At 62.5% G+C, this 19,059-nt stretch overlaps 2 protein-coding genes across 4 annotated transcripts; one reads left to right on the top strand and one right to left on the bottom strand.

The window, feature by feature from the left end:
* Positions 1–574: 574 nt before the first annotated feature.
* TMEM141 (transmembrane protein 141) lies at positions 575–2,349 on the bottom strand. 3 transcript variants are annotated; one of them, XM_069474822.1, is made up of 5 exons: positions 2,238–2,347; positions 1,918–1,984; positions 1,645–1,728; positions 1,334–1,441; positions 575–914 (listed from the first exon to the last, which is right to left on the bottom strand). In XM_069474822.1, the coding sequence occupies exons 1-5, from the start codon at positions 2,289–2,291 to the stop codon at positions 901–903; spliced, it is 327 nt and encodes a 108-aa protein (XP_069330923.1). In that variant the 5' UTR covers positions 2,292–2,347; the 3' UTR covers positions 575–900. The 3 variants fall into 3 exon arrangements, with proteins under 3 accessions (XP_069330923.1, XP_069330924.1, XP_069330925.1); XM_069474823.1 differs by lacking the exon at positions 1,918–1,984 and having other exon boundaries at positions 1,334–1,456; positions 1,632–1,728; positions 2,238–2,349; XM_069474824.1 differs by lacking the exon at positions 1,918–1,984 and having other exon boundaries at positions 1,632–1,728; positions 2,238–2,349.
* Positions 2,350–10,553: 8,204 nt separating this feature from the next.
* Positions 10,554–12,674, top strand: LCN15 (lipocalin 15). The gene is made up of 6 exons (XM_069474821.1): positions 10,554–10,677; positions 11,043–11,182; positions 11,266–11,336; positions 11,526–11,636; positions 12,295–12,396; positions 12,606–12,674. Exons 1-6 carry the CDS (start codon positions 10,582–10,584, stop codon positions 12,638–12,640), a joined length of 555 nt encoding a protein of 184 aa, XP_069330922.1. The 5' UTR covers positions 10,554–10,581; the 3' UTR covers positions 12,641–12,674.
* Positions 12,675–19,059: the final 6,385 nt, after the last annotated feature.

Raw genomic sequence — 19,059 nt, 5'->3', positions numbered from 1 at the left:
TGGGCTTTCTGTCACTTTGTCCTCCTGCCTACTTGCAGGGTGTACCAGGTACTCCATAACATTCTTTCCAGCGACGAGTCAGGCCAAGATGAGGCTAAGCGGGGATGGAGCGCACGGCACTGCGCGGCCTTGTGTGTCACTGGGAGGCCAGCGTCCCAAGACGGACTCGCCGAGGCTTTAAGCCTCTCCACCTCCTGCCTGGCTGGGTGCCGAGGGTGGCGTGCCCGCTGGGGAGCATGCCTCGGTGGACAGCACCCCAACCACCAGCTTGGCGGGGAGCGCCTGGGGGTGGCTCCACCTGACCCGTGGGCGCAGAACCATGGGCAGCCGGCCCTGCCCACGCCCCTTCTGCTCTGCGCCTGCACAACTGGGACAGACTCAGACCCCTGCCCCCACCTCCCACCCTTGGCCAGAGGCCTTGGTGGTCTCACACGGCCTGCAGGGCCAGGAGGAGTGTCCAATACTGGGCACAGCATTAGGAACTCCTTCGGTGTGTAGTTAGTATGTGGCCATGAAGGCGACATTTCATCTCCTTTCTCACCCTTTTGTTTCTCAGTTTAGAGCTCAAGTGGGAGAAGGGACAAGTCGTTTATTGGCCCCCCTACCCCAGCACCACCTGTCACCCTGGACTTGTGAGTATGCAGGGCCAGGATGGGGACGCTAGAGCACCAGAGAGGGCGAGCAGCGCTGTTATACCACCCCGTGAGAGTCCTTCTGATCCCTGCTCCAGGGCAGGTCCCAGGCTGGGGCAGGGGCAGTGTGCACAGGTTTGTCCGGCCTGGCCATGCACACGTGCAGAGGACACGGCTGGGGCACCCCAGGGTGTGGGGTTGGGGGGCACTGAGGGCTGTGTTCCAGGATGCCCCCTGCCCAAGTCCCCCATGCACGGCTGGAGCTCTTCTAGCTGCGTTGATCTGTAGGAGGCAAGGGGAGACAGCTAAAACCACATCCGCTGCTGCTCGGAGCACCCATTTGATCATGGCAAACACTGAGTCCGGTAAGGAGGTCAGCAGGCAGTGGAGGCCAGGTCTGAGATCAACTGGGGTGGTGTTCCACGAGGGGTCTCTCAGTCCAGCCACTCCCTGTGGGGCCCATGCGGCTGCTGTGGCCACCCACACCCCTCCCCTCCCTCTCAGGGGCACTTCACTCCTCCTGAGAAGGGAGCCCTCCCAGGGTGCACTGGGCCCGCCCGCAGGGTCAGCCGTCCAGGACGCACAGGCCGGGCAGAGGGGCCCTGTCCGGTCTACCACTTGGGGCCCTGGGTTGGCCTGCCTGAAACTCTGGGCAGCAGAGCCTCGGTTTCCACTTCGGGCTGTCCCCCAGGCCGTCTCACCTGTGCTCATGTCTTTGGGGAGCTTCCCTGTCTCCAGGAAGAGCCAGAGGTCGCTGCATTTCTGCGACTCCACCCTTGTCACCCCGTAGCTGGCCAGGGAGCCTGTGACTGAAGATGAGGAAGCTGCAGGGCAGCGGGCCGGGCCTGGGCGTGAGGGGACTGGCGCAGGCCCCCAGCGGAGGTGCTGGGTGTGCTTGGCAGGGCTCCTCGCCAGAGGCGGCGGCAGCACCACAGCCTCCACTATCCGTGGAAGCCCACCCACGCCGATAAGCCCGGGTACCAACCCTGGGACACTGACCCTGAGTACGCACCCACGGCCACCAGCAGGCTCCACTGGAAAGGGTACGGACACCTCTTCTGGAGGAACATCTGCAGGCTGAGGGTCGCACCGGTGCCTGCCAGGAGCCAAGGTCCCCATCAGTCAGCCTGTACGCGGGGCTGGCCGGGGCCCACCTGGCGCGGCCTGAGAGGCACCTGCCAGGCCCCAGCACCCAGGGCAGGTGACTTGGCGCCACCTGCTGGGGAGTCGGGGTGAGACAGGAGGCGAGCTCTCCCCACGCCCGGGTCACCTGGACACAGCCTACCTATGACGAAGGTGCAGACGCCCTTCATGAAGGCGCTCGACTGGCATGCGGCATACTCCCCGAGTCCCTGCAGGGGGCGGAGGAAGAAGGCTCCGCTCCACTTCTCCTCCCTCGCCGCCCCTCCTGGCCCTCTTCTGGGCACAGCCCGGCTGCGCGGAGACCGCGGCCTGGGCACAGCGCGCCGCCCCCAGGCCGCCCGGGACGCCCAGAACCCCACAGCAAGCGTCCCTCGCCCTGCGCCCCGCGGCCCTTGCCGGTCCCCCGCCCCGCTAGGGGTAGCTCTGGGGTCTTGGGCCCACGGCCCAGCCCGGCCTTCTCACCGGGTGCTTGGCGGCCACAGCGTCGTCCACTCGGGACAGGCCCAAGTTCACCATGGCTGGCCCGGCTTGCGGACGGGCCTGCGCAGCCGCAGGCGGAGAGCTTGGGGCCTGGGGCGGGGCCTGAGGCAGCCCTGCGCAGGAGCAGGCGGAGACCGCGGGGTCTAGGGGCGGGGCCTGCGCAGAGGGCGGGCCTGAGGCAGGGGCGGGGCGGGAACTGGGGCGGGGCTTGAGGCAGCCCTGCGCAGGAGCAGGCGGGGTCTAGGGGCGGGGCCTGAGGCAGGGGCGGGGCTTACGCTGTCCGCCCTGCGCCGGCCGCGCCTTCTCCGAGCCGGGGCTGCGGGTCCTTAGACGCCGACTGCGCTGCCCAAAGGCGGGCGCTTGCGCAGCCGGGTCGGGGTCGTGTACACACTCGCAGCGGCGTAGTGATGATACTGTCATTTGTTGGGATGGGGCTTTGCTTAAGGACTACTCGAAAGCGACCTGTAGTTGCGTATAGAATTATCATTTAGCGAAGTAATTCCCAAAATGCTAATTAAGCCCACTCTCGGGTCAGACATGAGCGGAGAGCCACGGGGGGCGGGGCGGGGCACTCCAGGGCCTCTCAGAGGGGCGGCCGGGCAGAGAACCCTCGGTGTGAACCCGCAGTCGGGAGAACGGACGGTGTGAGCGAGAGAAACCGCAGGGACTTTTGGAGGCCAGAGGGGTGGCCTTGGCTGGGAGCAGGGACGTTTCTTCTGGTGGGCAGAATGCAAGGGCACAGATTTGGGGTGGGGTCTAACATCCCTTTGCCAGTGAAGTATGAGGCAGAGACGTCCCAGAAGATGAGGGCATTGAGGAGACAGAAGTGAGTTTTGGGGGAAATGTAGGTTTCTCTGGCCTTGCCATGAACCCCCCGAGATATCTCTCCCTAAGTTAGAAGGCAGGGCAGGTAGGGCAGCTGGGTGATTTTCTCCCGCAATGCTCACCTACAGGCCCAGGCTCAGAGACAGCGGGTGGGCAGGTTTAACCAGGGCTGGGGTTTGCCAGGAGAGTGTGCTTGAGGGAGAGGGCAGACGCCTGGCCCTGATGCGATGCAGCCAGCCAAGGAGGGGAGGGGAGACAGGAGGGGCAATGCCGAGGTCAAGGGTCAGCAGCTTGGAGCCCCATGGGGTGAATTGTTGTTGGTGTGGGAATGGTAGAGAAGTAAGTAGGAGGACAGATGGCAAGGGGGCCAGGTGGGAGCCCTGATGCTGGCACTTCTGAGGTGGACACAGCACGTAGGGGTGATCTCTGACTTTGAGAGTGGGTGAGGCGGCAGAGGAACAGCCTGTGGGGCTGCGAAGGTGGGAGTGCTCAGCAGGCTGGGGTTTGACGGGATGGTCAGCGTGGATGTTGAAATTGCCAAGGCAGCAGTGGTGGGGAGGAGTCATGAGCTGGGGGTGAAGTCTCAGGAGGGACAGGGCAGTGCCAAAGCAAGAGGGTTAGGGTTAGGGTTAGGTTAGTCTGATGGTGGCCTGCTCAGAAACTGAGGTCTTTGCAGGGTTGGGGGTGGGATTCAGAAGCAGCCATGCAGAAACCAGGCCTGAGCAGGATGGGGTGGGAGGAGCAGACAACTCCCCTGGGAGGGCTTTGGAGACCAGACGAGGCCTCGAGGGGCCCAGCGAGAGGGTGAAGGGAGAGCTGGGCCCAGCGCTGTAGGGCCAGAACACAGCACCACAGACTGGGCAGCTCAGACGACAGTCCTGGAGGCTGGAAGTCCAAGGTCAAGGTATCAGCAGGGCTGGTTCTTCCTGAGGCCTCTTTCCTTGGCTTGCAGACGCTGTCTTCTCCCTCTGTCCTCACATGGTCTCCTCTCTGTGCCCATCTGTTCTGTCCAGCCAAACCTGCAGCTGGAGTCACCCCAAAAGCAGCAGCAGAGCAGTGCCCATAAGAGAGAGCCCCAAACTGTCCCAAGATGGGGCTGATTGGGATTATGAAGAAAGAAGCACTGGATGCCGGGTGACCAGTCCACAGCATCTATTGGGGAAACCTACGTAGAGTGGGTTGCAGGGTATCCTCAGGTGGATATAGAAAGAAAAGGAGTGTTTTATCCAGGTATGTCCACCCCGAGGGCGTCAGGTATGGAGTCTCTATGAGGTTCAAGGAATTTGACTCAGGGTGGGAGCCAGTTTCTCTGTTTAGCATCAGGTTTGGTTGTCAGTGTTTTGGGCAACAACCTGAACACCTTTATCAGTGCCTGGGCATGTTCACAGCCCAGCTTGGGTTCAAGCCTGCTGGGAACAACCTGCAGATAGCTGGGTCACAGAGTGGTCAAGGCACTGTGTTTCTTGGTCAGGACAAGAAAGAAATTGGAGGGAACTGGGGTCTGACTCTATACCACCTGTCTCCTAATCTCTTCTTATAAGGACACCAGTCAAATCGAATTACAGCCCACCCTAAAATTTATCTTACTTTCTTTTTTTTTTCCCCCCCCGAGATGGGTTCTTGCTCTGTTGCCCAGGCTGGAATGCAGTGGCGCAATCATAGCTCACTGCAGCCTGGAACTTCTGGGCTCAAGCGATCCTCCCGCCTCAGCCTCCCATGTAGCTGGGACTCCAGGCACATGCTACCACGTCCAACTAGTTTTTTAAATTTTTTGAGGCCGGGCGCGGTGGCTCACGCCTGTAATCCTAGCACTCTGGGAGGCTGAGGTGGGCGGATCGTTTGAGCTCAGGAGTTCGAGACCAGCCTGAGCAAGAGCGAGACCCCATCTCTACTAAAAATAGAAAGAAATGATATGGACAGCTAAAAATATATATATAGAAAAAATTAGCCGGGCATGGTGGTGCATGCCTATAGTCCCAACTACTCGGGAGGCTGAGACAGGATCGCTTGAGCTCAGGAGTTTGAGGTTGCTGTGAGCTAGGCAGACGCCACGGCACTCACTCTAGCCTGGGCAACAAAGTGAGACTCTGTCTCAAAAAAAAAAAAAAAAAAAATTTTTTTGTAGAAATCGAGTCTTGCTATGTTGCCTAAGCTGGTCTTGAATTCCTGGCCTCAAGTGATCCTCCCCCATCAGCCTTCCAAAGTGCTGGGATTACGGTGTGAGCCACCATGCCTGGCCCTCTTTTACCTTAACGACTTCTTTAAAGGCCCTGTCTCCAAATATTAATACAATCATATTCTGAGGCCCCGGGTGTCTTCCTCTCTCTAAGACGGGAAAAGGGTCCTCTGCAGCCGCCCTGGACTTCCTGATACGGAGTCCCTCTTCCTCCGCCCCGAGTGGGAGCTCCCCCCATGGAGAATCTGTGTCCCCAGGAGGTGTCCAGTGAGTGCGGGAGGGGCAGGAAAGTCCAGGGTGTGGTCTCAGTCTTGGAGAGACCCCCCTTCCCTGCTTTTTCCACATCCCAGCCTGGCCAACCTGGAGTGTTACCACGTGGTCCCGCAGGCTCAGCAGGGCAACGAGGCCTCGCTCACCTGGGCCTGGGCCTCCAGCCAAAGCTCATGCTCCTGGGGCAGCCCCAAAGCGGAGCACCTTAGGAGGCTGGCCCAGCCCCTGCCGGAGGCGCCCTGCTCGGAGGGTGTGTCTGCAGCCGGGTGGAGGCTGGGCAGGGAGGGTGCTGTCCCTGACTGAGGTCCACCTGCTCCTTTGTCCCCAAGGGAACTGAGAGGGAAACAAAGTCAGCTGCTGCCCAGCAATGACGTCTGCCCGGTGCCCACCAACTGGCGGTGGGTCCTGCGTCTCTGAAGGTCAGAAAGAGTCCCGCTCAGCCTGGGAGCCAGAATGTCCCCGGAAGAATGTCCCCCCGCGTGGGGGGACAGATCAGGTCACACCTGGCTCGCAACACCTGCTGAGCGCAAGATATGGACCCAGACTGTCCAGGCCAATCAGCACACAGCATGAGCCTACCTAGCTCTCTCAGCCAATCAGCTTGAGTCTTGGACCATAGCTGCTTCCAGCCAATTAGAGCAAAGCACAGACAGCTCTTCTCAGCCAATCAGTGCAGGGTGAGTGTCCAGCCCTCTCTGGAGGCTCAGCTGGTCTGAGCTGGAGCAAGAAGCTGGCAGGCGTGGGCCCGGTGCAGCGCCGGGTACAGGGGTTACCAGAGGGCGCAGGTGGAACCGGGGGCGCGGGGGAAGTGGGGGGGAATCAAAGGCGCAGGGGTTGCCAGGGGGCCCAGGGGTTACCAGAGGGCGCAGGGGGTACTAGGAGGCGCAGGGGCTTTGAGGGTGCAGGGGGTACCCAGGGGCTCCGAGGGCACCCTGGGGCGCAGGGGCACCCCTTTTCCCTTGAGATTGTCTCTGCCATTCTCAGAGTACTTCAGCTTCTGTCCTCTGAAAGGTGGACGGTGGTTGGCAGCAGATTTTATTTCTAACAGCTTTACTGAGATTTCTTTCGCGGACCACACAATTACAACTCAGTGGTTTTTAGTACATCAGCAGAGTTTTGCAACCATATCGTCAACTCTAGGACATTGTCATGACCCCAAAGAGAGACCCCCTATCCACTAACAATCACTGCCCGTGCCTCTCCCAGCCCAGTAACCAGCGATCCACTCGGGCCTCCGGATTTGCCTGTTCCTGACGTTTCCTGAAAAGGGAATCATAAGATATGGGTCTGGCTTCTTCCGCTGAGCATAAAGTCTTTAGGGTTCCCCCACGCGTTGCGTGAACCAGGCTCGTCCCTTTCCAGCGCAAGGCTAGACCGCACGCCGCCTGCCCGCCTGCGGGGCCCGCCGGCGCCCTCTGCTCCGACCCGTCCCTGTGGCCATGGCGGGCACCGCACCTGCCAGTTCCTCTAGCAGGTCCAGGGGCTCCACGGTGGCAGGTCTGACTCCCGCCCTAAGGACCCTTGTCCACCCCGCCCCGCATGCACCTCCTGGGTGCTGCCCACGGAGCCTCCCGAGTGTGTGGTGGGGTTGTGCGCGTGCCAGCGTGCACAGGGAGCTGCGGCGGGCAGGACGCCAGGCCCTGGCAGCCTAGCCTGTGCTGGACCTGGGGCGGGGGTGGGGACTGAGGCGGCCTCCTGCTGGGCCATCTGGCTGCGAATGCTGCCGTGAGCTGCAGATCCCAGGCCTTAGTGACCTGCAGGCCAACCCAGCCTCACTCACTGTCACAGGTTCACTGAGCACCTTCTTCCTACACGCCGGGCCCCAGTAGGCGCTGGGGATACCAGAGTGAACACGCCACGCGAGGATGCTGTTCCAGGCAGTTTACAGTGTGCGCGTGTGGGGAGCAGGCACTGCCCAAACACAGGAGGCCACACGCATTGTGCCCAGTGCCAGCAAGGAGTCCCGAGGGAGGGGAGGAGCCAGGAGAGCAGGAAGGGGCCAGGAGGGGCGGGGCTGGTGGGCAGGAGAGGGCAGGGCTGTGGCTGGGGCAGACCCAGGAAGATTTTAAGCAGGATGCATCAGATTTATGCTTCATAAGATTTGCTTGGGCCACTGAGTGGAGAATGGCCTTTGGTGCCCCGGGGGGAGCAGGGAGGCCAGCAAGGAGATGATGGTCGAGGAGGTGGGTGCAGATTCCCCTGGTCGGGAGCCGCCCTGCACCTCTCATCGCCAGAACATGCTGAGGGGTCCTCGGGCCAGTCCGTCCCTCTGTCCTTGCTGACCCAGAGCTCTCTCTCCAGAAGCTTCGTTCTCTGTCTAATAGTCCTGTCATTGTAGGTCGTGGCTTTTGTCCCACTCCCCCTCCCCCAGGTCTGCGTCTCTGGGCGTTGCAGGGGCTGCAGGACCCATGACGTGGTCCTGGGCTTGGCCCTGAGCTCAGCTCCACGAGCTCACCTGAGTCATCTACGGTCATCCTTGGGGTGCACCTTGTCATCTAGGTGCATCCTTGGGGTGCACCTTTGGGCTAATGCTCCTTCAGGCCTCCCTGCTCCTAAATCCAGGCAGTGGCATTTTGGGGGAAGATTTTTCATACACACAGAGAGAGAGAGAGACAGCACGCTTATATACCTGGTTTTAAAAATTGAGGTATGATTTATATATAGTAGAATTCATCCTTTTTGGTGTTGTTAACTGGGAAAAAAATGAGGTTTATAATTTGGCAAAGGAGATCTTTGTTTCTTACAAAGGTTATCAGCCCGCGGTGGCCATTCCGGCAAGCTGGGAAACAAGGCTCCCAGCCACAAGCCAGGAACGGGTGCTTCAAGGCAGGGACAACGGGAATAGGACTTTATACTGAGCAGGGTGGCTAAATACTCATAGTCAACAAGGTGGCGTCATGAATATTTGTGGAAGGAGAACAATAGGCCTGCACAATGGGGCTTTCTGTCCTTTTGAGGTCCGTGTTAAAAATGGCCCCCGCTATGTCAAAAAGGTGAAACAAGGACACGAACACCCTCTCTGCACACGTTCCATAGACTGTGAAAACCACTCTGTGGTTGGTGGTCTTTTTTCAGGAAGGAATGCTGGTCTGGTCCTTAGGGAATAACGTCTGGATGGCCGTTAGTGAGGCGCTCGACCTCCCCTCCCATCATGGCTGGGAACTCAGTTCTGAGGTTTAGCAGGTGTCCCCTTGGCCGAGGGGTCTTTTCAGTCAGCAGGGAGGCTTAGGATTTATTTTTAGCTCCCAAGGTACAGTGTTATACGTTTCGACAGTTGCAAACAGTCACGGAACCCCTGCAGGAACAGCACAGGACAGCTCCATCACCCCAAATCTTCCTCATTACCCTTTGCCGTTAATCACTTCCAAACCCCCAGCCCCTGGTAACCACCGAGCAGGTTTCTGTCCCTGTGGTCTTGCCTAGTCCTGAATGTCATACCAAAGGAGTCACAGGTTGTAGACTTTTCAGACTGGCTTCTTTCACGCAGCACCGCGCATCTGAGCGCAGCTGTGCGCCGCGTGGGTCAGTGGCTGGTTCCTCTATTCCGAGTGATGTTCCAGGGCACGCTGGGCCACCGCCTGCTCATCCACCCGCCCATCCAGGGCATCTGGTTGTCGTCAGATTTTAGTGATTGTGAATGAAGTCACTGCCAGGGGCAGGTTTGGTGGAAACATAGTTTCATTTCTCTTGGGGAACGCCCGGGAGCACCGAATGTTTCGCCTTACGGGAATCTGCCAGCGTGCCTTCCAGGGAGCAGTACCATCCCGTTCTCCCCGGAGCAGGCCCGGCTGCGTCTCAGCCATCGGCCCTTGGGACCGACGTTCTGATAGGTGCAGTCGCCGTGTCCTGAAATGGCCGGTTTACATCTCCCTAATGACTCATGATGCTGCGCACCTTTTCTTCTGCTTATTCTCCATCCAGATGTCTTCTTTGGTGAAATGTCTTTTCAAATCTTTGGCCCATTTTTGTTTTTTAAATTGACATGCTTATTTTCTTATTGTTGAGTCTCGAGACTTCTGCAGGCATTTTGGACTGCATTCCACCTGGTGACTCTCTATGGCCTTGGCAGGGACCTGCCTGAGAGTTGGCACCTCCTGAAGCCCAGTGGGGGTGGCCAGGGGAAGCCCTCAGTTCCTTCCCCTCCCTCCCCGCTGGGTGCTGCAGTTCTCTCTCTGACCCTGTTCCTCCTTCCCCTCTGGAGGGCCGGCGGTGCTCCCCTCCCCGGGCGGTGTGCCCTGAGGCCATGTGCTGCGCCCTGTCCAGTCTCCCTGTGTGCTCTGTGCGGACAGAGAGGTCACCTGGAGAGACCTTCCCAGGCTCCAGCTTCCGCCAGCCCACGGCGCCTCCCGCTTCACTGTCACTCCCACCTGCGCACTTACACAACCGGTGATAAGGCAGCGTCTGATACCATAATCCGCCCTGAGTGCCAGCCCAGCCCCATGCTGTCCCAGGTGTGTTTGCTAGAGGCCCAGCTGGTGGCTGTGTCGGGAACAGTGGGGTGCTGGGAGTGAGGGGTGCCCAGGCCTTTCTCACCGCTGTGCTAGCACAGGCTCTGTCCAGAGGTCTGGCCGATGGTGAGCCCACCCCTGTGTTGGGGATGAGAGGGAGGGAGGACTGCTGGGTGACCGAATCCCAGGTGGGGGCCCGCTGGCCAGAGCAGACCCCAACTACCCTGGGCCCCAGGCCCCAGCCAGGCCGGAGGGTGAACAGAGGTGCTTGGGGTGTGAATCTGGGCGAGCCTTGGCGGGGCGCTGGTCGAGTGGGCCCCGAGACTGGTGACACGTGCCTGGCAGGTCTGGGAGACAAATCCTCAGCCTGTGTGCGTCAGGCGAGAGCCTGGCTGTCGGGAGCCCTCCAGGAAGTGACCTCTGGAGCTGGTGGAGACACTCGAGCGATTGTGCCAAACAATGGACAAGGGCTGGAGCTCCCAGGACCACAGCGCCTCCTGCTCCCCAGCCTGCTCTGCGGGTGGGCCCTGGGGGCGGGCTGGGCTATAAAGCTGGCCCACTGGGGCTTGGGGGCTCAGGGCACCAGGGGCTGGAGGGCAGCGTGGGCATGAAGTCGCTCCTGCTGAGCCTGGTCCTGGCCCTGCTCTGGGTGTGCACAGCCCAGGCTGAGGTCCTGGTGCAGCCCGACTTTGATGCCGGAAAGGTACCAGGGGCCTCTGCGCTGTGCCGCGGTTGGGTGGGGCTGAGCTCTTGCCGCAAGCAACAGCAACAGGTGATGATAGAAACGGCCCCTTTCCTGGAGTGCTTGCCCTGCAGAGGCTGTAGAGCTGCTCTCTGTTTAACGCTGCATGTGGGATAATGACTGGGCCCATTTCACAGTTGGGGGAACTGAGGCTCACAGCAGGGCTGTGACCTGCCCGAGCCGAGATCCTGCCCACCGTGGACCAGAGATGGACCCTGAGACCTTGCTCTGTGTGACTTGAGGCAGGGCCCTGTTTCTCTGGGCCTCAGGGGAAGGAGGGCTCTTGCCCTGGCTGCCCTTCCTGTGGGTCACTGAGTCGCCCGCAGTTCTCAGGCCTCTGGTACGTGGTCTCCATGGTGTCCGACTGCAAAGTCTTCCTGGGCAAGAAGGACCACCTGCTGATGTCCACCAGGGCCATCAGGGCCACCGCGGGGGGCGACCTCAGCGTCCACATGGAGCTTCCCGGGTGAGCGGCCTGGGCCGGCCGGCGGGGCTAGGGACGTACCGGGGCAGCCGGGCTTGGGAGTGACACGGGCCATGCACCCCCAGGGCAGACGGCTGTAAGCAGGTGGATGCTGAGTACCTGAAGGTGGGCTCTGCGGGGCACTTCAGAGTCCCAGGTAGGTCCTGCCCTGCGCACCTTCGGGGGCCCTGGACCCACTTCTCCAAGGGTGAGCGTTGCTGTCTCCAGCCTCTCGCCGGCCCTCGCCTCCCTCTGCCCCGCCTGGCTCACAGCCCCGCAGGGGCAGGCATGGGTGGGGTGGGTGCCCGGCTCTGTCCAGTTCTCCACGACCCCACCTCCTCTGCAGCCTTGGGCTACCTGGACGTGCGCGTGGTGGACACGGACTACAGCTCCTTCGCGGTCGTCTACATCTACAAGGAGCTGGAGGGGGCCCTCAGCACCATGGTGCAGCTCTACAGTGAGGCCCCCACTGGCCCCGCCCCCACCAGGCCCCTTCGGCCCCACCCCCACCCTCTGGACCCCGCCCGGTGTTTGGGCAGCACTCTGCCCGGGCCCCACTCTCTCCCGACCCGTCCCTCCCCTTCTGGGCACGCCCCATCCCCCCTGCCCCCACCTCTTCACTCCAGAGTCTGGGCCTAGGGGTGGGGGTTGGACCTCACCGTGCTTTGGACGGGAAGGGGGTCGGCTGGAGGGGTCCCTGAGGGCCAGATGCTGGCCTCCTGGGAGTGGTGACCCACCCTGCCCTGCTTGGTCTCGCTGCCTGAGTCCCTGAACTGGGATTGAGGCTCTACTTTAATTCCTGGGGCCCCCCAAGGTGGCGAGGGCCAGGTGAGGCCAGGGGCTGGGAAAGATGCCTAAGGGGGTGTGGGGCCCAGCAGAACATGGCCCAGAGCTGCCAGGGCACTCCAACCTCCAGGTGCCCTTGAGTGAATTAGTTGTGTGACTTCAGCCAGGCAGGCATTTTCGTGCAGTGACAACTGCCTGCCCTCACCTGGAGGCCTTGCTGTCAGCCCTCAGGGAAGTGGAGTGAGGCCCGAGACTCCTCCCCCTGCCTCTTGCCCCTGCCACAGTCCCTGTGAGCTGCTGGGTTCACAGTGACCCCTGCTCTGCCCCAGGCCGGACCCCGGACGCAAGTCCCCAGGCGGTGAAGGCCTTGCGGGACTTCTACCCGACCGTGGGGCTCCCTGACGACATGATGGTCCTGCTGCCCAAGTCAGGTACACCGGTCAAGCCCTGCCCCAGCCCGGAGTGAGGGGACAGCAGGTGGTCCTCTCTTCTAGGGGTGGGCTGGCTGCCCCTCCAGCCCCTCCAGCCCCACAGTCCCCCAACACAGACTAAGGGAGAGGTTTCGGCGGCACGGTGGTCGGAGGGAACGGAAGGCTGCCCCGGCCAGCCTGGCACCTCCCTGACGTCCTCCTTCCCGCAGACGCGTGCTCCCCCAGGGACAAGGAGGCACCCTGACACCTCTGGACACCACCTCACCCTCCCCAGGTGGGCCAGGGCGACTCCCCGGGTTCTCTGGGCCCTGCAGGGCTGCCCGCCTCTCTGCCTCCCCTGCAGCTCGAGTTCTGCGTGTGTAGACCCCCCTGCCCCCAGTTCTGCCTCAGCTGAGACGTCACCTCTCCCGGGAAGTCCCCCGAGTTTCCTAGGGCTGCCACAACAGAGTACCGCAGACTGGGTGGCTTAGAACAGGAACTGTCCTCTCCGCCCTGGAGGACGGAAGTCCAGGTGTCCACAGGGTGGTGTCCTCTGGAGGCTCTCCGGGAGAGTCCGCCCCAGGCCCCTCCAGTTTCTGGGGGTGCCGCAGTCCTGGTGCTTCTCGGCATGTAGAGGCATCACCCCAATCTCTGCTGCTGTCGTCCCACAGCCACCTTCCCTCTGTGGCCTGTGTCCAAGTCTCCTTCCTGTTGTGAGGGCACCAGTCTTTGGATTTAGGCTCACCGTAGACCCAAGATGATCCCATCTCTAGATATTTAGCTAAGGGTATCTGCAAAACCCGTGTGTTAAATACGGTCCTATCTGGAGATTCCAGGTGGATGTGAAGTTTTGGGGGCACTATTTGATCCACTACACCTGTGTCCCCAGAGCCTGGGCCCACCTCCCAGGGCACAGACCCTACTTTGGAGTTGCCTGGTCCTCGTTCTCTCCCCGAGGGCCGTGTGAGGCAGACCCACAGCCTCGTTCAGTGCCCGTCGCAGGGCCCCAGACACAGGTCCTCGGGAGACTGTCCCCCAGAGCAGGCACCAGGAAAACGCTGGGAGGCTCACCGGGGCCCATTGCCAGGAACGTGGGCACCTACGTAAAACCGTGGATAAGAGCTGAGACTGCAAGGTCCTCCAGCCTCCAGAGGGACCCTGCGAGGAGAGATGTTTCCAGGGTCCCCTTGGGGGTGGGCGTTTCCTCAGTTTTGCAGCCCGTTCCTGTCCCGGCACCTGCATTTCCTGCATCTGTGCGCTTTTCCATGAGCTTTGGGTCAGCGCCCGGCATTCTTCTCTCTGGGGTTTGCTGTGGCACGCGGGGATATCGGGGCTGCTGAGTTTCCCATCACACACCTGGCGGTTTGGGACACATGGGGGGTCACTGCCAAATCACCCCCAGAAGGTTCTCTTGGCAGAAGGTGTGAGCCCCATCTTCCTGCCCCCACCCCCCGCCAATTTCATAGCGGCTGTGGGTTTCGTCGTGGTTTAGTGGCCATTCCGGGGCTTCCTTGCCACACTGCCCTCTTCACCCAGGGCAGAGGCTGGCGTTCCTTGCCACGGAGTGAGTGAGGGCCCCCGAGGGCAGGTGGGGGCAGTGGCGGGTGGGTGTGTCCATGTCAGCAGACGGAATCAGCTCTCCCTGCCCTTGGGGGGCAGCCAGGGCATCTGTCGGGGAGCAGCTGGCCGAGCAGCCAGGCCTTCCCTGTGCAGGTGAGCCCGGGCCGCAGGCCTCGCCGCCCCAGGAGTCCAGACCCACCGCTCTAGGGGGACCGCCGTGGCCGCTGCCTCCACCTGCCAGCCCCGCCCCCACGGACCCCTCCTCCTCCCTCTCAATAAACAGATTCCGCAGCTTCACGGCTTCTTGCTTCTTCGGAGACGCCCTCGGGGAGGGCGAGTGGGCCCCGTGCTGACCCCAGCGCTCCTGGAGACTGAGGCAGTGTGGGGGCTGCACCCCCAGGGAGAACCTGGCACCCTGGCCCGGCCCCACAGGTTCCCAGTGGAGACAGGCCCTGCGGCTCCGCTGGGCAGCACAGGCCCGGCCGCAGGAGGCCTGGAGTCCGGCTTGCGTGGGCTTTGCCCCCCACCACTGGTGTGATCGTGGCACTTCATTCGCGCCCCAGAAGTGGACTCCTGGCCCCTGCGCCTCGGCCTGGGGCTCCCTAGTAGACAGGCTGGGCACACGTAGCGCCCCCGCCGAGCTCACTGTCTCAGAGGTCAGGAGAGTGAGGCACGGGGAGGGACTCACCCCAGTTGACGTGGCCAGCGAGCTGCGGCTCGGGCTGCAGGGCCGGGGCTCTGCGCTGCCCCCGAGACTGGGGCATGGTGAGGCCCTACCCGGGGCCTGTCCCCGCTGTCCTTCTCGTCCCTGGCGCTGTGCCACGGGGTCCTGATGGGAACTCGGAGGCCCTGCCTGTCTGGCACACGCTTCACAGGGCGGCTGGGGGTGGAGGCAGGAAGGTGCTGGAGGTTCTGGTCCGAAGCTCATGAGTGCCTGCGGCCCGCGCAGGGCAGGGGCGGAAGCAATTGTCCCTGGGGCCGTCTGCCCTTACCCTGCCCCCGTCGCGGGGGGGCGGGGGGGGGGATGTGTGGCCTCTGCCCCCCTCTGTTGCCGGGAGCCACCCTGGGGCCGGCTCCTCAGCCTCCCGCAGTCCCTGCGCTGCTCCTGCCCTTTGGTGTCCCTCTGGGCCTCCGGAGTGCCAGCCAGCTCTGGGCCGCTCTGCCCTGACTTGTCCCTACACTGCCTGATGGCCCGCCTGGGATCCAAGCTGCCCGGGCCGCCTGGGGAGTGGGGTCTGTGACTGGGACCGACCCTTCAGCTGGCCAGGCCTCACGCCATTCCAGGTGGGCTTTTCCAGCCCCGGAGGTGGGAAGGCTGCCCCGCCGGGCCTGGATGCTGGTCCGGGAGGAGCTGCCTCAGGTACCCTCCGACCCCCTTGGCCACGTGGCACCTGCCCCTCTGCTGGGAGCTGGAGCTCAGACCCCCGGTGACCGTGGCCCCGGTGGCGCCAGCACCAGAGCCTGCCACGTCCCCCCGGCCCCGCCGCAGGAGGGCGTCCCGGACAGGCAGTTCTGCCACCACGCTTGGCCTCTCTCCCCTTTGTTCGAGGGCTGGGAAGGTGGGAGTGGGAACGGGAGGTGGAGGGTAGATTTTGTTTATTTTTTAGCGCATTTATGGAGGTTGGGAGTTTTTTTGATTTTGTTTTTTTTTTAAGTATGTGTCACAAATAAAGTTGTTTTTGAAAATAAAAATTGTCACTCAAAATCATCTCTGTGGCCTGAGAGAAGCGGGACACAGGGCTCGAGGCCGGCAGGGGCCGGCCCTGGGGGTGCAGGGGGTCGAGGGGGGAGGTCTGGGCCAGGCGTGCGCCTGGGATGTCACGCAGGGCCCGTGCTTGTTCAATGTCTGCGGCAGCCATTGCAGATGGGGAAACTGAGGCGGAGCGCTGTCTTGGGCCACGTGGCCGGAGGCAGGAGCGGGGGTGGGTCTGGAAGCCGGGGTTCCCTATGCGGTGTGTCGGGAGGAGGAAGAGGCTCAGGGCCCCGGGGAGAGGAGCACGAGCTGAGCCTGTGGTGGTGCCACCCCCACCCCCCGATTTCTGTTTCCCGCGGGGCCCCCAAGTCACGCAGCACAGCCGTCCCTGGCGCGGCGCAGAACACGTTGCTGGTGGGGGGTCTGAGGCACAGATGGGGGTCTCAGGCCAGGCGCCTAAGGGATGGGGCCTGGGTTCAAATCCCACTTTGTGCTCAGTGGTTGCAGATTGTGGGTGTGACGCGGCCGCCAGGCCCTGGGAGGCCCCAGAGCGTTCGTGCTGTTGTGCCCAGACGACCAGAAAGAACCCACAGAACCAACAGGTGTCCCGAGAGCAGGAGGGCCACCCCGCCTGGCGTGGGTGGGCTACTCCTGTTCCCAGGCCCCCCGACAGCCCCGCCACCGCGTCCACCCACGTCCACACGCCAGGAAGGCGGCGGCCGCTGCTGTCGGCGTGGGTGTGGTGCCGCCAACCGGATGGCACTTATGCAGAGACACCGGGAGTCTCGGAGCAGCAGGCAGCCACGTTTGCCTGACGACAGTCCCTGGCAATTGCACATGCTCACACGCTCGCACTCGCTCTCCAAATAAAAGCCCAGGTGCTGCGGGAGCAGAGCTGCCCACGAGCCCAGACCCTGCCATGGAGGCCCGGCTGCTGCGCGCCGTCCTGGGCATCTTCCTGGTGTTCCGGGCACAGGTGGAGGCGGCCATGGTGGACCTAGACCTGCAGAAGGTGGCCTTTCCTTCTCAGCATGAAGGCAAACGCCGGGGCTGGAGAGGGGCTGGCTGGCAGGGAGGGCCCCAGAGAGTGTCCAGCTGCTGCAGGCCACCTGTCCCCACCCCTGCCGCCCTGTCTTGGACGCCCATGAAGCCAGGCAGCTGAGGGTCCTGGTCGTGGGCTCCACGCTCGGCTCGGCTGGCCTGGTCCCTCCTCTCCCGGGGTGTGAGGGCGTCTCTGGGGGTCCTCTGCAGACAGGGCTGTACCCAGCCAGGCCGGGCAGTCCTGGGGTTTTTCAGGGTGTGGGGCTCCTCCTGCACCCCTGGCTCTGCACCCTCTGGGAGCCAGAGGCCCCTCCCGGTGCGGAGGGCTTGGCGGGGGCGCTGAGGTCCATCTGATGCTTTCTGCTGGCGTTTCCTTCCTCACTGCGTCCGTGCAGGCTGCCGGCCGGGCACACCTGAGCAGGCCCAGGGATAACCCATGCTGGAGACGCAGATTCTTTTCTCTGGTAAAAATAACCAGTTTCCAAACATTTCAGAGGAAGTTCTGGGCTCGGGAGGATTGCTGAGTGCAGCACGTGCCACTCCCACGGGGTTGAGGCTCTGACAGCCGCTCACTCTGCTCTGCTCTCCGGGCCCCTCCCGGCCCCAACCAGCATGGCCGCTGGGGTCTGCCCCGGCCTGTGAGCCCGGCAGCAGCTGCAGGGGGACCCTCAGAAGGACGGCTTGCGGGGACAAGTGGGCTCAGAGGCGTCCTGCTGTCATCCGCTGACCTCTCAGAGCCCCCAGCTCCCTTCCTGGGGTCTGAGAAATGCCCCCTGGGGGGCTCACTCCAGCCGTTCAGAGCTGGGCACGCTCTGGCTTTGTCTCCAGCTTGTTGGGTTCTGGCGGGAAGTCGGTCTGGCCTCGGACCAAAACCTGGCACTGAAGGGCCCGAAGAGGGTGGAGGGCTTGTTCCTCACCGTGAGCGGGAGTGACCTGACCGTGAAGGCCGCGTATAACAAGTAAGAGGCCCCGCGGGGAGGCAAAGGCATGTGCGGCTGCAGCCCAGACGCCGCTGTGGGACCTGGGCTGTAGGTGTCACCTGGGTGGACCAGCCCTCCCCGTGCCCACCTGCCTGGGACCTCGACCCCAGGGAAAGCCAGAACCCCAGGCTCCCAGATCTATATTTTCAAACATAATTTATAAGGAAGGAAAATGGGCACGAGGCAGGTGGCTCGCTGGAGGTGACAGAGCCCGAGGGGGAGAGGCTGGTGCAGCCCCGGCCCTGCACTCTCCCCGCCTGGTCCTGCTCCAGACTCCGGGGTGCTCCAGGGGCCACCTGAGCCCTTCCTGAAGACTCGCCCCGCTCTGGGAATGTGCCCAACAGAGGGGACACAGACTGGCATTTTCCCAGTGAGCACTTTGCTGCCTTTCAGCTCAGGAAGCTGTGAGACAGAAAAAATAGTGGGCTCAGAAATAGACATTTCGGGGAAATTTGCTTTTCCTGGTAAGTACTGTTGCCCTGTTGCTACAGTTCCAACTCCAGTCACACTCAAAAGCTTCACTAGGCCTTGCTGTTCCCTTGCCATTACCCCTGCTGTTCCCTGCACTGTTCCCCATTCTGTTCCCCTTGCTGTTCCCCATGCTATTCCTGATGCTATTGCCTTTGCTGTTCCCCATGCTGTTCCCTGTGCTGTTCCCCTTGGTGTTCCCAGTGCTATTGCCTTTGCTGTTCCCCATGCTGTTCCCTGTGCTGTTCCCTGTACATTGTGCCCCACACCCTCCTATTCTCTTTACAACATGCTGGGTCATCCGTCAAGGGCTGCTCTGGTGTCCCCTACCAGGGCGCCGTGGCAGGGCCTGGGCACGGGGTGGGGACAGGATGGAGCTGGGCCCTGCAGACCCTGGCCTCCGAGGTCCACCCCCTCGGGCGCCTGGATCTGCAGAAGGTCTCCCCGCCAACCCCGCGCTGGCTCCCGAAGGCCACAGGGAGATCCACGTGCTGGACACGGACTACTCGGGCTACGCGATCCTGAGGGTGTCCCTGCGCTGGCAGGGCAGGGACTTCCACGTGTTCAAGTACTTCAGTAAGCTCCTCGCGGGGGTCTGCCCTGCCGCTGTCCTCCCGGGGACCGCCCACCCAGCCCCTGTGCCCCACAGCTCGGAGCCTGGAGGACGACGACCCGCTGGGATTCTGGAGGTTCCGAGAGTTGACAGCGGACACCGGGCTCTACCTGGCAGCCCGGCACGGTGAGACCAGGGGCCGCTGGGGTGGATGCTGCGCTGGGCGGGGGTTCGGGGGTGGGTCCCGCCAGCCCCTCACCCGCCCTGTCCCACAGGGGAGTGCGCCAGGCTCCTGAAGCAGGTAAGACTGCGCCCCTCGGCCGCACTGACACCCGGGTTCCGGGGCCTGGCAGGAGCCCCCGGCTGGGGTGGGAGGGCCCGTCTGTCCC

Source organism: Eulemur rufifrons, chromosome 7 (assembly GCF_041146395.1).
Source record: "Eulemur rufifrons isolate Redbay chromosome 7, OSU_ERuf_1, whole genome shotgun sequence".
Taxonomy (NCBI): domain Eukaryota; kingdom Metazoa; phylum Chordata; class Mammalia; order Primates; family Lemuridae; genus Eulemur; species Eulemur rufifrons.
The sequence above is the reverse complement of the archived record's forward strand: the minus strand, read 5'-3'. Positions and strand labels throughout refer to the sequence as shown.

Bases quoted from the DNA above. Each gene is read 5' to 3' on its own strand.
- LCN15 (XM_069474821.1), top strand. From the start codon at position 10,582: ATGAAGTCGCTCCTGCTGAGCCTGGTCCTGGCCCTGCTCTGGGTGTGC. The intron at 10,678-11,042 runs GTACCAGGGGCC...AGTCGCCCGCAG, and splicing joins CCGACTTTGATGCCGGAAAG to TTCTCAGGCCTCTGGTACGT. The intron at 12,397-12,605 runs GTACACCGGTCA...TCCTTCCCGCAG, and splicing joins GGTCCTGCTGCCCAAGTCAG to ACGCGTGCTCCCCCAGGGAC.
- TMEM141 (XM_069474822.1), bottom strand. From the start codon at position 2,291: ATGGTGAACTTGGGCCTGTCCCGAGTGGACGACGCTGTGGCCGCCAAG. The intron at 1,985-2,237 runs GTGAGAAGGCCG...CGCCCCCTGCAG, and splicing joins CTGTGGCCGCCAAGCACCCG to GGACTCGGGGAGTATGCCGC. The intron at 1,442-1,644 runs GTGCGTACTCAG...CCTCATCTTCAG, and splicing joins GAGCCTGCTGGTGGCCGTGG to TCACAGGCTCCCTGGCCAGC.